Source organism: Schistocerca gregaria, chromosome 2, assembly GCF_023897955.1.
Source record: "Schistocerca gregaria isolate iqSchGreg1 chromosome 2, iqSchGreg1.2, whole genome shotgun sequence".
Lineage (NCBI taxonomy): Eukaryota > Metazoa > Arthropoda > Insecta > Orthoptera > Acrididae > Schistocerca > Schistocerca gregaria.
In genome coordinates this window covers 929145209-929162377 of record NC_064921.1, presented here as the reverse complement: position 1 = coordinate 929162377, position 17169 = coordinate 929145209, and the positions used below count along the sequence as shown (strand labels likewise).

The 17169-nt window shown below is 41.0% G+C and overlaps 1 protein-coding gene across 14 annotated transcripts in view; it reads right to left on the bottom strand.

The window, feature by feature from the left end:
- Positions 1-17169, bottom strand: part of LOC126335362 (choline-phosphate cytidylyltransferase A-like) — a 135076-nt gene that overhangs the window by 63554 nt on the left and 54353 nt on the right. For all 14 annotated transcript variants that reach the window (XM_049998562.1, XM_049998565.1, XM_049998566.1 and 11 more), the window contains one exon: positions 5812-5963. In XM_049998562.1, the coding sequence (XP_049854519.1) occupies positions 5812-5963 (152 nt within the window). The remainder of the gene's footprint in view (positions 1-5811; positions 5964-17169) is intronic.

Below are 17169 nucleotides of genomic sequence, written 5' to 3'. Positions count from 1 at the left end.
ATTCCATTGGATGAAGAATCACAGAAAGGTTGTTGTAAATACACACTTAGAACTGTTCAAGTATTTGCATTTGCCCTTCGGCAGCACTTCCGCATTCGCCATTTTTCAACATTACTTGGAACAGCTGACTGTAAAAGTGTCATTTTGTTCAAACTACGTTGATGACATTGTTGTCTCAGGTTGTACACCAGAGGACCACATTGCCAATTTGCGTACTCTTTTTTGAGTGCTGTCTGAAGCAGGGCTCAAGTGTTGTCACAAAAAGTGTGACTTTTCCAAACTGAACTATAGTAGTTAAGCCACGTGATAAACAGTCAAGGGTGAGCACCCCCTCCAATCTCATTTGCTTGCAATCCGTGACCTGCCTGTTCTTCTCAAAGTATCTGAAGTGCCATCAGTAATGCAAGATGACATACTACATTTGGCTCACATACCGAATGCCACTCACATCGAGACTCCATTGCATCGCTTGCATCACAAAAATGTACCTCTTGTGTGGACTAAAGACTGTCAAGACTCATTTCAGAAACTCAAAAATGCTTTGCTTGGTGACAGATGTTTACTGCACTCTGACCCTGCCAAGCAAGTAGTTTTGCAAGTTGACACTCCTTCCTATGGAATCGGCACCGTGCTTTTGCACAAAATTGGTACACAAGACCGACCTATTGCTTTTGCCTCAAAGTTGTTTTCTCAAATACATTGCAATTATTCTCAAATAGAAAAAGGCCCTCACACTAATGTGTATGTAGTAACCAAATTCCATCACTATTTATATGGTCGCAAGTTCTATTTAGTGACAGATCACAAGCCTTTCCAGTCCTCGTTTCATCCGTCAAAGCCGGTTCCTACAAACACTGCTCAAAAATTGCAATGATGGGGTTTGTTGCTTTCGCAGTGTCAGTACAAAATTGTGTACACACCTACGGCAAAGCATGGCAATGCAGACGCTGTATCTCGCCTTCCGTTTGGCCGAGACTCTGATTTTGATGCCCCTGCCGCATCTTGTTGCCAAATCAATGCACAAGACTCTGAATTGCTAGAATCTTTACCCTTGCACTACAGAAAAATTGCACATGCCATGAAAGTGGACCCTGATCTGAAGACGTTGTTGCATTACATTCACACGCCTTGGCCTCATTCATTGAACAGTATCCAGAACTCAGTTGTTCGGCTATATTTTGTACGTCGGCATAATCTTTCTGTTCAAAGGATATGATTCTAGTTCAAAATGATAATGGACAACCCTGTTGCAATTGCTCCATCAAGGACACTGGGGTCTTGTTTGGATTGAACAGTTAGCACCATGGCACTGTACTTGGCAGGGCACAGACACCCCTATTAAACAAATGACGTCACAATGTCAAGCACGCACAGAAAACCAATCCACTCCACCACAGACATTCTCAGCTTGGCCTAAGACTATCACCACGGCAACGAGTGCACATAGACGTTGAAGGACCATCTTGGAACACTCGTTGGCTCATAGTGGCAGACTCTTGTAGCAAGTTCCCCTTTGCAGCGCCTATGACTTCTACCATATCAAGGAGCACCATTCAAGCTTTGTCCTCCATATTTTACACAAAAGGTTTGTCAGAAGTTCTTATGTCAGACAACAGACGACAGTTCACTTCACCGTATTTTGAACTGTTTTGTGAACAAAATGGCATTCAGAATGAGATTTTCACTCTGCAGTGGAGTGTGCGCCGATATGAAACTTCCTGGCACATGAAAACTGTGTGCCGGACCGAGACTCGAACTCGGGACTTTTGCGGGCAAGTGCTCTACCATCTGAGCTACCCAAGCACGACTCATGCCCTGCTCTCACAGCTTTACTTCCGCAGGAGAGCTTCTGTGAAGTTTGGAGAGTAGGAGGCGAGGTACTGCGGAAGTAAAGCTGTGAGGACGGGGCGTGATTCGTGCTTGGGTACCTCAGATGGTAGAGCACTTGCCCACGAAAGGCAAAGGTCCCGAGTTCGAGTCTCAGTCCGTCACACAGTTTTAATCTGCCAGGAAGTTTCAGAAATGGCATTTGTCACCTAACAAGTGCTCAATTTGTCCCCAGTCCACCCTGGAACAGGTGCTGCAACTCTTTCTCACCTCTTATCTCTCCCACCTGTGAGACAGACTGTCACCAGCGGAACTTCTGCATGGCCACCGCAATCAGATGCTGCTCCACTTGCTACACCCACTAGAGCATCCAGTGCCACCAATGGTTCACAAGTATTGCTTTGTGCTGCACTATCTTGTTCTCTTCAGAGATTAAGGCAACTGTGGGTGCCGGGAAAGGGGCATGACCCAGGAAAGCATTGCAGGTCCTGGTGGTTTACAGCACTGCCACCAGAACCAAATTCGAGCGCGTCATTTGCCCCATGATTCTGCTGCTTTGCTTTCACCACATCCACAGCCTCACTGGACTAAATGACCTTCACAGCTGCCTGCTGGTGCTGCCAGTGCACTGCAGGAGGAGCGGACAGATGATGCGCCCTCACTCCCATCGTCCTCTCTTGCCGACCCAATGGACCTGGACCTGGACGCGGACCCACCATCGCTGTCACCCTCATTACCCCAGGACAGACCCTCAGGCCGTGACATGTGCCCTGGTAGTAGTTTTTTGGAGGATCTATCTGTTGTCTCGCAAGCCAGATGTCAGGGTATGGCCAGGAGTACGCCGTCCTCCACAGCCACGACTCCCAGCTCATCTCTACATCCAGCATCCTGCCTCCCTCCCCGTTGTCATTCACATCTTCCCTTTATGACAATGGTACAGGGGGGGGGGGGGGGGGTTTGTGCTGACGTAAGCTGTTGCCAGCATACCGGTCAGCAAAGATATAGCAAGAAGATCAATAGTAAGCACTGAATCAGCCGCACCTATCAGGAGAGAGGCCAAAGACAGGCTCGCAACCGACACGCCGCCAACGCCCTCTCAAACACAAGTATTTAGGTCGCTGCCACTGACTGGTGGGCTCAGTCTCAAGTTACTAGCTCACTGTCTCAGTCACTATCTCAATCTTAGTCACTAGTGCAGTCACTGGCACACCAACTTGTACTCCAGTTTGGCACCAGTCATTCATCGCATAGTGAGACTTGTACTTCACCAGCAGTGAGGCTAAGGAGGACTAATAATGAAGAGCTTGTATCACAACACAAGAATACTGTTAAAGTTAAGTAGCAGCTATCAGTTTAAGTAAATAAAGAACCCTGTTAATAAATGTGTGCAGTTGTGTTGTAGAAAGAGGAAACCTGTCACCAAACAACCTCCTTTCCTTTGATTCCTATGGTACAAGACTCTATAAAGTCTCAACGAGGACACTGCAAGATCAGTGTTTTGCACAGTCTTAAGTGCATTACATCAAAGCTAAGTGAAGTCGAACATGAGCAAATTGTTAGTGTTAATATGGTGGGTGCTTTTGTAACCCAGGGAGCTAAAGTGTTTGAAGGTCTAAGAGGCACCATATTTAAGTTTTATACCGCATACAGGGAAAGCAGAAAAATGTCATCCACTAAGTCACAATGCAGACGAAAGTGAATGTTGAGTGATTGTGATGGACAATCATTGAAGAGAATTGGGTGGATAAATAAGAGGACGAGAGCCGCAAAAATCATTGCAGAACTGAAAGTCGCACTTGCAAATACTGCCAGTGCCAAAACAACATGAAGTGAGCTCCATATCCAGGGAATTGTAGGGTGAGCTGGAATCAGTGATGCAAACACTAGTAACAAGAAAACATCGAAACCATAAAACCTGGACTACGGAGCAATGGGAGAATGCCATTTAGTCACACTGGTCTTGTTTCACATTGTTTCCAACTTCTGGCCAGTTTGCATCCCAAGAGAGAAACATGACAGGGTTCTGTGATGATTTAGGCAATCATATCATGTTATTCCATGTGCTCCATGGTTATTCTGCAAGGGTGCATTACTGTCAAGGATTATTTTACCATTCTGGTTGATCAAGTCAATCCCATGTAACTATTTTGCAGGAAGAATGGTACAAGATTCCATTGAAATCATACAGGATCTATAGCCATTCCAAGACATCTGGAAGCCGTTTTGAAGAGCCTTTTCTTACAGCAAATTAAGGACATTAATGAGCAGGTTTTTTGTTTTTACATATTTAGTCCACTCCCTGTATCTATGTGGATCAGAAACAGATTCGAATGGAAGGCAAACAATGACTATAATGGAAGTGAAATGGAGCTGGCCAAGAGATGCAGCCAGGTGGTGGACCGAAGAGGTTTTTTGGTGGTTTACAATATGGTATAGATGGCATCTTCCCAGTGCACTGTGTGCTGTTCAAAACTAACACCCCCCCCCCCCCCCTCCCCCCATCAGCACATCGCTGAGGAGCTCACTGTCTCCAAAGGCGGCACCACACAAACACACCAGAGGACAGTAAATTCACATGACATTGCATGCGACTGATTGGCTGTCGCATTGTTCTAAGTAGTTGTAATTCAGAGCTGCTTCTACAGACTCAGTGAATCTTCAAACTATATCAACCTTAGTACAGAAGACTGCAGCATGGATAATACACTGATCAGCATGACACTACCAAACAACTGCTACGTGTCAGTGTCTTATCAGATTGCACCACTGTTCAAGACTATTTTTTACTATCAAGAACACTACCTCATTGTAGGCAATCCAGCACTACAGAACAACTTACGTGTTTACCAGGTTATTTATATCTCAGTTACCACGTGTACATATTGTAAATAAACTTATTAATGTGTTACCTTTGTGTAGAACTCTGTTTTTTATTGGCCACCTCAACTAACGACACAACAAATGTCATTACAAGACTAAGAAAAGAACAAGGTGAACTAATGGAAGGTGAATAGATGCCTCCCACAAAATGTGCAGTGACGATGGAAAAGTCTAGAACCAGCTAATCCATCAGTGTACCTTGGATGTCTGATGTGGATGAAGAAGCTGAGAAAGAAGAAGACGAAGATGATAGCAGATTTTGCACTGAGAACTGAAAGTTGCCATGAAGAATGAAAAATGAAATAGAGTAATCAAGCCAAAAATACCTTGAAGGTGGATTTAATTGCAAACAATGCTTGTTTTCATCATGCTGATGAGCAGAAAAACAACTTTATAAATAATCTGTCTATATTCCTCTTGACTACACAAATAAAAGAAGAAATCATACATGAGGAAAAAATCTAACAACAAAAAGATTTTTAATCGTCATTTTTTCAATCGCACAGGCAATGACATTAACATAGCCGTAGCAGAAGTGACTTTGAATCTACATTTTGGCTAAGCAACTAATCTTGGATATAACATAAGAATTTTCCTAAAATAGAGAGAAAAAAATACCTAGTCTCAATTACTTAGTGGATATATACTAATATATCACACAATTTAACAAATTGTAGGAGACATAACATGTCTGCTAATAAAAAGTTGACCTTCATCATACATTTCTTGTTCCTGACATCTGCTTTCTATGATTTGTATACCTTATTTCATTAAATTACACCTATCTTCGCTGTATTATAAGAGCAATAAAAGAATGAGACAATAACCTAATGGAAGGTGAGTTATGGCAGCAGATTTCATACTGCTGTGAATTAAAAGTTGCACTGAGAAATGAAAAATGAGATACAGCAATCAGATAAGCATTACCTGCAATGGCAAAGTACTATCCATATAACAATATCTTACTTTTGTTTTTGCATTTTATTATACTTATAAATCTCTCTTTCTCTACCCCCCCTCCCCCCCAAAAACTCTCATACCAACAAACATTTCTTAGGTCGCAGTGAGAAGAACAACATAATAGTTAAAAAAAAATTATCATACCTTGTGAAATGCAAGAAAGTCATCATCAAGTTCCCAAGGTGCATCTCTAACAACTTCATCTACATAGCGACAATGACGAACAGCTTCATAACGTTCAGACTCTGTCATTACTGTGCGACCTTTCTTGCTGTGAGTGAGTGCATCACTGCAGACTGGTAAAAAAAAAAACATAAGCTTCAAAATACATTTAAACAATTAGAATGCTGTTTATTAAGAACTAAGTGTATGCCTTCAGTATGTATGTTGCTTTTTGTTATCAATTTTTTTTAAAGTCAGAAATTTACTACTGTTCCCAACCAGGCACCAGTGAACTGTCTTTTCGTCATCCAATTTAATAACTACACATGATAAGTATGGTAGTGTGAATAACATAATGCCTCCAACACACACACACACACACACACACACACACACACACACACACACACACACACACACACAAAAAATATAAAATGATAATAATTACAAAAAATAAGGGTTTACACCCAGCTAGCACTCAATCAGGCAATTTTAAATTGTACATGCGACAATAAATACTAAAACACTGTCTTTAAATTGCATAAATAAAAAAATTACAATAACGTCCAGTGGCAAAGAAGAAGAGCATCCACTAACAAACTCCCGATACAGGAAAATGAAGCAGCACTGGGACACAGATGAGAGAAATCAGCAATAAAATTTTAAAAATCAAAATCTATGAACAGACAACATGCAAGAAGATATAAGAAGTCATTGAAAAACATTACTCTATATGAAAACACACACACACACACACACACACACACACACACACACACACACACAAAACACACACACACACAACACACACACACACAACACACACAAAACACACTGCTGGCAAGAACTAACATATTTTACATGTTTCAGAATTGTAAGTGCATACAAATGATACAAAAACATACAAAGCTTAAGGAATATTCTCTACTAAAATCAGAAACATGGTCAACTTGAAAGTAAATAATTTGAGATTGGACACAACATTACTGTATTTACTAGACTAAAAACAATAACACTGACAACCAACATTGAAAAGAATACTAAAAACTAATCATAATATTAAAATTCCATGTTTAGAATGCAAAATTAAAAACTGGCATTTTAGTATCATCATAGATGGGTCGGCAACTTGTGACATTAAGGCAAAAGTTTAGTTACACAGTTAAGAAAACAACTACCGAAATACAAAATATCAGCCAACAACACAAAATTCAGCCACTCCTATAAAGCATGATCTAAAAAAAATTGTTTAATTAATGGCCTTTGTTGAAAAAATATTAAATGGTTAAAATACGAATCCTGCTGAAGGTTGTAAATTATATATCTATACATCCACCACTACTTATCCACCCATCCATCTATCGACAAGAAATGAGGTACAGGTAAGACTGATATGTCGTTGTTGTTGTTGTTGTTGTTGTTGTTGTTGTTGTGGTGATCTTCATTCTGAAGACTGATATGATGCACCTCTCCATGCTGCTATATCCTGTGCAAGCCTCTTCACCTCCGAGTGACTACGGCAACCTACATCCTTCTGAATTCTGCTTACTGTATTCACCTCTTGGTCTCCATCTACGATTTTTACCCTCTATGCTCCCCTCCAATACCAAAATTGGTGATCCCTTGATGCCTCAGAATGTGTTCTATCAACTGGTCACTTCTTCTGGCCAAGTAGTGCCACAAAATTCCTCTTCTTCCCAATTCTATTCAATACCTCCTCATTAGTTTGGTGATCTACCCATCTAATCTTCAGCATTCTTCTGTAGCACAACATTTCAAAATCTTCTTCTCTCTTTTTGTCTAAACTGTTTATGGTCCATGTTTTACTTCCATACACAGCTTCACTCCACACTAATACTTTCAGAAAAGAAAACCCATAATTGATGTTAACAAATTTCTCTTCTTCAGAAACACTTCCCTTGCCATCAACAATCTACATTTTATATCCTCCCTACTTCGACATCCTCAGTTATTGTGTTGCCCAAATAGCAAAACTACTGTAAGTGTCCAATTTCTAATCTAATTTCCTCAGCACCACCTGATTTAATTCTACTGTATCCCGATATCCTTGTTTTGCTTTTGTTGATGTTCATCTTATGTCCTCCTTTCAAGACGAAGTCCATTCCGTTCAACTGCACTTCCAAGTCCTTTGCTGTCTCTGACAGAATTATGCCATCAGTAAACCATAAGGTTTTTGTTTCTTCTCCCTGGGTTTTAATTTTTACTCCAAATTTACCTTTCGTTTCCTTTACTGCTTGCTCAGTATACAGATTTAATAAAATCGGGTAAAGTCTACAACACTGTCTCACTCCCTCCTCAACTACTGCTCCCTTTTCGTGCTTCTCAACTCTTGTAACTGCCATTTAGTTTCCATACAAATTGTAAATAGCCTTTCACTCCCTCTATTTTACCCCTGCCATATTCAGAATTTGAAAAGAGTATTCCAGTCGACAGTGTCAAAAGCTTTCTTTAAGTCTACAAATGCTAGAAATGTAGCTTTGTCTTTCCTTAGCCTATCTTTTAAGATAAGTCGTAGGGTTAGTATTGCCTCGTGTGTTGTTACGTTTCTATGGAATCAAAAATGATCTACCTCGAGACTGGCTGCTACCAGTTTTTCCATTCGTCTGTAAAGAATTTGTGTTAGTATTCTGCAACTGTGATTTATTAAACTGATAGTTCGGTAATTTGCACACCTGTCAGTAACTGCTTTCTTTGGAATTGGAATTATTATACTCTTCTTGAAGTGTGAGAGTATTTTGCCTGTCTTATACATCTTGCTCACCAGATGGAAGAGTTTTGTAATGGCTGGCTCTCCCAATGGGACCCCATTTCATCTTCATCTATGTCCTCTTCCAAATTCATAATACTACCCTCTAGTACACAGCCCATGTGCAGACCCTCTGTACACTCCTTCCATCTTTCTGCTTTCTCTTCTTTGCTTAGGACTGGTTTTCCATTTGAGCCCTTGATATTCATACAGGTGGTACTCTTTTCTCCAAAGGTCTCTTTAATTTTCCTGTAAGTGGCAACTATGTTACCCCTAGGTATATATGCTTCTAAATCCTTACATTTGTCCTCTAACCATTCCTGGTCAGCCATTTTGCACTTCCTGTCAATCGCATTTTTCAGATATTTGTATTCCTTTTCACCTGCTTCATCTACTGCGTTTTTATACTTCCTCTTTTCATCAATTAAATTCAGTATCTATTGTGTTACCCAAGGATTTCTACTAGCCATCTTCTTTTTATCTACTTGATCCTCTGCTGCCTTCAACATTTCATGTCTCAAAACTACCCATTCTTCTTCTAAAGTATTCCTTTCTCCTGTTCCTGTCCATTGCTCCTAATGCTACCTGTGAAACTCTCTACAACCTCTGGTTATTTCAAATTATCCAAGTCCCATCTCCTTAAATTCCTACTTTTTTTACAGTTTCTTCAGTTCTAATCTACAGTTTATAGCGAATAAATTGTGGTCAGAGTCTAATTCTGTCCATGGAAATGTCTTCCGATTTAAAACCTGGCTCCTAAATCTCTGTCTTATCATTATACAATGAAGAGCCAAAGAAACTAGTACACCTGCCCAATACCATGCATGGCCCATGTGAGCATGCAGAAGTGCCCAACACTAATGGCATGGACTCAACTGATTTCTGAAGTAGTGCTGGAGGGAACTGATAACATGAATCTTGCAGAGCTATCCATAAATCCATAGGAGTACGAGGGGATGGAGATTTCTTCTGAACAGCATGTTGTAAGGCATCCCAAATATACTCAATAATGTTCATGTCTGTGGTTTGGTGGCCAGCAGAAATGTTTAACCTCAGAAGAGTGCTCCTGGAGCCACTCTGCAGCAATTCTGGGCCTGTGGGGTGTCACAATGTCCTTCTGGATTTGTCAAGTCCATCAGAATACTCAATGGACATGAATGGATGCAGGTGATCAGACATGATGTTTACGTACATGTTGCCTGTTCAGAGTCTTATCTAGGCGTACCAGAGGTCTCATATCACTCCAATTGCACACATTCCACACCATTACAGAGCCTCCACCAGCTTGAACAGTCCCCTGCTGACATACAGGGTCCACGGATTCTTTAAGTTGTCTCCATACCAGTAAACGCCCCTCTGCTCGAGACAATTGGAAATGAGATTTTTCTGACTGTGCAACAAGTTTCCAGTCATCAACTGTCCAATGTCAGTGTTGATGGTCCAGGCGAGGCGTAAAGCTTCGTGTCGTGCAGTCATCAACGGTACATGAGTGGGCCTTGATGTCCAAAAGCCCATATTGATGATGTTTTGTTGAATATTTCACACGCTGCCCCAGCATTTAAATCTGCTGCAATCAGCAGAAGGGTTGCACATCTGTCACACTGAATGATTCTCTTCAGTAGTCACTGGTCCTGTTCTTGCACGATCTTTTTCCAGCCACAGCAATGTCAAGAGATTCGATTTTTTACTGGATTCCTGATATTCACGGTACACTCGTGAAATAGTCTTACGAAAATCCCCACTTCATCACTACCTCAAAGATGCTGTATCCTACAGCTCATGCCCTGATTATAACACCACGCTCAAACTCACTTAAATCTTGATAAACTGTCATTGTTAGCAGCAGTAACTGATCCAATAACTGTGCCAGACACTTGCTGTCTTAAGATAGGTGTTGCCGACTGCAGCGCTGTGTTGTGCCTGTTTATATACCTCCCTATTTGAATACACATGCCTATACCAGTTTCTTTGGCGGTTCAATGTGTAATCCAGGGGCGGGCAAACGTGGCACGCAGCTCATGAGCGCACAGCGCTGCACGTGTGCTGCTCGCGTGCAGTCGTCGAATGGGGCAGTGGCGACAGCCGGCAGGTTGCGGCAGTGTAGTACAAGGCTAAGCCGTGGACGTTGATGCAAAGCGACCACTACGTAGTGAACGTTGTATTTCAAGAACCGGAAAATGCAGAGTGAGTCAAGGACACGGAGACGTGGAGATTTGCTATCTTTTAAAAAGTAATTGGAGAATTTTTCTTTGTGCAAAAATGTGAAAGTTCGAAATGTTTAGTATGTGGCAGTATTCACGCTGGTCAGTGGAAGTTAAGTGTTGAAGGCCATTATAATAAATTTCACAAGGATGAATACAATTTATTGTCGGATTCTGATCGGATGGGGAAATTGACTGAGCTTAAGAAGAGCGACCTGACGATATTAGATGCATCTGTCACGAGAGATCTGCGACTTTCTCTCGTCGTGTCTCTCATCTAACTGATTTAACATTTTATGGAGCACTGTTTTCAATTTTTCAGGATGACAACAATAATAACCCAGCAGTACGTGCAAGCTATAAAATTGCGCTTAATATAGTGAGAGAAGGAAAACCATTTGCTGAATTAATAAGCCTCGGTTAAGAGCAAACATAAGTGATGAAAATTTACATAACTGTTTGCATTTGTCTGTATGCAGAAATTTTGTTCCAGATATTAAACGTATTGTTAACTCCACCTGTGATAATTAAATAAAACTTATCATAGTTAATAGGTACTCTTTCAAACCATGCTTTATTTCAAGCACTCCTGCTAACCTTATTCCATCATTCAATAAAGCATGCTAGAAAAACAAAACGCATTACAGAGGAAGGAGTGGACAGAAGGTATGGTGGGGAGGGGAGGTAAGCGGGTTGCCATCTTGCCCCTGTGCGCACGCAAAACACCTGTTAACTGCACACGTGCTAGTGTACCGCACACGTGCAGTATTCCTGCCTGCCCCTGGTGTAATCTATCTCAAACCTTCTGGTATCACCAGGCCTCTTCGACTTATACAATCTTCTTTCATGATTCTTAAACCAAGTGTTAGGAATGATTAAATTATGCTGTATGCAAAATTCTACCAGTTCCCTTCCTCTTTCATTTCTTCCCCCAATCCACATTCATCTACTACTTTTCTTTCTTTTCCTTTTTCTACTATCAAATTCCAATCACCACGACTATTAATTTTTTGTCTCCCATAACAATCTGAATAATTTCGTTTATCACATCACACATTTCTTCAATCTCTTCATCATCAGTGGAGCTAGTTGGCGTATAAACATGTACTACTGTGGTAGGTGTGGGCTTCATATCTACTTTGGCTTATCCGTATTCGTATTTTTTTATTCATTATTAAACCCACTCCTACATTACCCATATCTGATTTTGTATTTATAACCCTGTATTCAGCTGACCGGAAGTCCTGTTCCTCCTGCCATCAAACTTCACTAGTTCCCAGATATCTAATTTTAATCTGTCCATTTCCCTTTTTAAATTTTCTAACCTTCCTGCCCGATTAAGGGATCGGGCATTCCTCACTCTTATCCATAGAATGCCAGTTTTGTTTCTCCTGATAACAACATCCTCCAGAGTAGTCCCTGCCCAGAGATCCAAATGGGGGACTATTTCACCTCCAGAATATTTTACCCACGAGGACACCATCGCCATTTAATCAGATAGTAAAGCTGCCTTGGGAAAATTACAGCTGTAGTTTCCCCTTGCTTTCAGTCATTTACAGCACCAGCATAGCAATGCTGTTTTGACTGATGTTGCAAGCCCTGTTCAATCAATCATCCAGACTGCTACCCCTGCAACTACTGAAAAGGTTCCTGCTCCTCTTCAGGAACCACTGTTATACAGAAACAAAAAAGAGACAATGAGCAACTCAAGGAAATAACAAAATGTTAATATCTTGGTTGCACTATGGAGGAAAACAAAATACATCTCAAAGAAATTGCTTCCAAATTAAGAACAACTTCTGTTGAATGAGCACATCACCTTCCAAACTAAGAAAGGGTTTGTAAAGACCTTTGTGTGGAGTAACCTGACATATGTATGTGAAATCTGAAAATTAGCAAAGCAAGAAAAATCTCACCTCGAAGCTCCAGAAATGTGGTTCTAGGGGAGATTTACAAGAGAAGAGAGAAGAAAGAACACTGAAAGTTATGGACCAATCAAAAGCAAAACTCACTGACACTTAATAAGAAATGATTTTTTTTCCCCCAAAAACATTTTTGAAGTCAAGATCATCAGAAGAAAACAAAGGGATGACTGAGAACATTCTATTTAAAAAATAGGATTAATACGATGGGAGCTCTTCATACTTGGAGATGAAAAGGACTGCCGAAGAGGGGAAGCTTTAGCTGCAGACAAAACGAAGCCTTTTGAGAGGAGGAGGAGGAGGAGAAGAAGAAGAAGAAAAAGAAGAAAATGACTTGCATGTTTTTTGTCAAACAGTGGAAAATTTCCTGCTCCTCCTCCAGCCCTACACTTGCCTCCTACCCCATCCCACCAATCCTACCTCCCCTTCACTCCCCACCCCAACCCCAACCCCAACCCCAACCCCACCTGCACAGCCTCTTGATGCTGCACCTTGTACACCATGTCACTGCACACACCCCAGAGTACCACTAGCATCTTACCTCACCTCTATCGTGATATCCCTCCCCCTCACCACCCCCTACCTGTTCTGTAGCCCCACTGCCAACGCCAGGGATTTCTGTTCACCTGAGACACAGTCACAGCCTAATGTTGGTGCTTGGAGACAAGACTGTCACATGTGTTTTGGTGTTTCGTTTCGTCTATGTCTGATGAAGGACTTGGTCCATAAATAGTTTAGCAGTAAAGGATATTACTCCCTATATAGTACAAGTCAGCCAGTCTCTCTCTCTCTCTCTCTCTCTCTCTATCTCTCTCTCTCTCTCAGCTACATTGTGCCAGGTGAATACATACTGTAGGGACTGCAGTTTGGCAGGTGGGCTGGGGTGAGGGATTATATCACATGGGTAGGCAGAGGGAGAAAGAGGCAGGAAGTGGGAGGAGGTGTAGGGATTTGGTAGACTTGGTGGTATGGAAGGTTACAGCAGGTATGTGGGACAGGAACGCAGGAGGGAGAGGCAGCTGGCACATGGGCACTAGAGCCAGTGCATTTGTGCAGTGCACAATGCAATGGTGTGGAAGTATGGATTGGGAGGGCAGAGGATAACAAAGACAAAGGAAGAGGAGAGTGGGTAGAGGATGTGGGTGCAGGAGTTAGTGGAAAATGAGGGCAGGAGGACTGCCGAAGTGAAAAATTTACTGCATGAATAAGCCCTAACCGCATAATTCAGAAAATTATGATCACAATATATATGCTTTAAGATTGATAGGTTCCACAGGGTGGACATGATAGCATTGTCCTTCAAATGCAATGCTGTAACAGAAACCACAGATTTTAGACAGATCAACACCTACCCAAACCATTTACAACAATCGTTTCACAATAAAGAGTGAGTAAAGCAACAAAGCAAAGAAAAATATTTCAATTGATATTTTTATTTATTTCTCTGTTTTAAGCAACAGTATTTAAGCAACCTAGAATATTAATGCTCCAGTTGCTTAATTAGAACATTATTAAGCCCACATGACCAGTTTTGGCCTTTATACTAGGCCCTTGCGAAGCTTATCTGAAGCTGTCATATGTTAATACATAACGGTGGGTATATAAATATTGTATATACAAAGAGATGAGACATAATGCTTATACAAATACATAACAAATGCAGAAAGAATATACAGGATGGATATAATTAAACTTTCAATACTTGACAGGGGCTCCCAAGAAAAAACGAGTGATCATAGAACAATGAAACTTTGTGGAATGATTTGTAAGGACATGCGGATGAGAAATAATGAACAAAACATTGAAAGAAATACATTGTAATTTCCACAAAAGAGGGAAACATTTGTTAATGGCATGCTTTGTTTACAGTCCAGGTCATAAACACTGCTCAACATGACAACCACCTGCATCCATCGAAAACTCTGAACCGTCTTAGAGAGAGTTCTACTGCAGCCCAAAACATCTCACGTGGGATGATGGTTACCTCCATCACTTGGCTCATCTTCAACCTCCAATGTGTGTTACTGTCCCAGTGATAAATCCTGTCCTTTACGTAAACCCACAGCCAGAAATCATATGGGTTCAAATATGGTGACCTCGGTAGCTATGCAGTTTGGAACGATCTGTCAATGATTTGATTTTTTCAAAATGTGTTACAGAGTAACCAAGTGACCTCATGAGCAATGTAAGATGGCATTCCATTGTGCATCATTAACAGTTGAGTCCAAAGAACCTCTCTCTCATAGAGCAGGGATCACATGTTGGCAAAGATCACAGTAATGTGTGCCATTAAACACTGCAAATCCTTGATTTTAGAGGTGCGAGTTCCTCCATACATCGCCATACCAGTACTGCTGCCAAATGGCAAACCATCACATTAACGCTACTAACAACACAAATCCTGCAGTGTGCAGTCTGAACATTATTCCTATAAAGTTATGTACCCATCCGTAAATAGTTTTCCGTGTACACTGACTCAAGAAGTGAAAGTTTAATTATAACCCCCCGCATAACATACATTATCCTGTAGAGAAGCACCTTCAAATGATAAAAACAGTAAAAGTCGAGAGACTTTAAGTAAGTTTCGAGCCCAGTTACGTAACAAGAGGAATGGATTTGTCATAACTATAAAAATTATACAATCCAATCCCTCAAAACTGTTAACACGCTTTAGCTTAAGAAGAGATACTGATGTGTTTAAAAATTACAATTGCAAAGCATGTTTACAAATAACTAGATAAAAATACTTTTCCAAGCAATCAACAATGCAACCCAGCTACATTAGAGCCGTCAACAGTTCCTGGTGGTTTAAACTTCGCTTGCTAGAGGACGCACCCTTAGGTTCGACTTGCATTTGTTTTATACTTTTATTAAAACCAAATAATTTCTTCCAGCATTTTATTTGAAAAACATACAACTGTAATTTTTAAATATGTCAGAATATAATTCTCCTTAAGCTATAGCATATTAACTGTTTTAAAGCAATGGATTGTACAGTTTTCATACTTATTTTCTCATGACATCATTGTGTGCAGAACTTTTTTTAATCCACTTGACTTTCACTGTTTCCATCATTTAATGCTGCTTCTCTAAAGCATAACATAAGTTATATAGTTTTTATGCACTTTCACTGTACATATATAACCACTATCTCTTATCTCCTATTACATAAAATACTTATATCCTCAGCATACTGGGTATTAAAATATGGCAGTTTCAGATATACTTGATAAATACCTAATACAAAGGCCAAACACGGCCGTGTAAACTTAATAAAGTTCCAAGTAATCAACCGGAGTGGCTTTTCAGTAACTGAGGTGTTGAGAGCCATAAGGGCCTAGAAAGCACACTGTCACTGAGCCCACATTTAAGTGGATACCAGAGAAACCAATGAGACAGCTTTTCACGAATGTTCATATATGCAATGTGAGCCTAAAGCACAGATAAATCTGACTCACCATAATATCAACAGATGTCAAAAGCATGAATAAATGCTATGATTATGGTGTGTTTTAGGCCCTTATGGTTCTCAGAGCCTGTCACGTGTTTATGGAAATGTTGTATTCTGGACATGGTACAAAGGCTAGGGTGTCCCCCATAGGCGGCGCACGTTGGTATGGCCCAGTCAGCGTGAGAAATATGCAAGGGTTACCATATAATGGATGGCGATGACTAAACGAGCTAGCCCTCGCATCCCATCTTGCAACACTCAATGTTGGCACCATGACTGGATGGTACAATGAACTACCTAAAGCTCGACACATAGACATCTGTGCAGTTCAAGAAACATGATGGAGTGGAAACAAATCGTACAACATTGGATGCGGTTTACATGCTGATGTACAAGGGCATACTCAGAACAGTTAGTGGCGTTGGCATTATAGCATCATTGAAGTTTAACAGTAATATCTTTGAAGCGCAAAGATATGACGATCGCCTGATGAAGATAGTGTACATCACAGATGGCAGAAAAATCCACTTCTTCAGTGCCTACACTCCAGAAACTGGCCAAGCAACTTCCATCAAGGATGCCTTTTGGAGGATGCTTGATGCAAAGACTGCTGAAATGCCCCAGATCATCATCACTGGTGATCAGAATGGGCACATAGGGTGCAGAGAGGAAGAACATATTGCTCACAGTGGGCATGGATTTGGATAAAAGAATGATGACAGTCAGTGTATCCTCGATTTCTCAGAAGCTCTCATAACCTGGCAACTGCAAACACATGGTTCAAATAGTGCGACTCACATCTAATCATGCATTACAGCAGCACTAATGCCATGCAGTTTGACTACATCCTCTTGTGACTCCATGATCTCAAAGATGTGCTTGATGCAAAGGTCATTCCCTATGAAACAGTTGTGACACAACAAGGCTATAGCAGCAACCAAATCCTCACGTTATGCTGACGTAGACGCAAAACTTGAAACACATGAAGGAGAGCAGGAC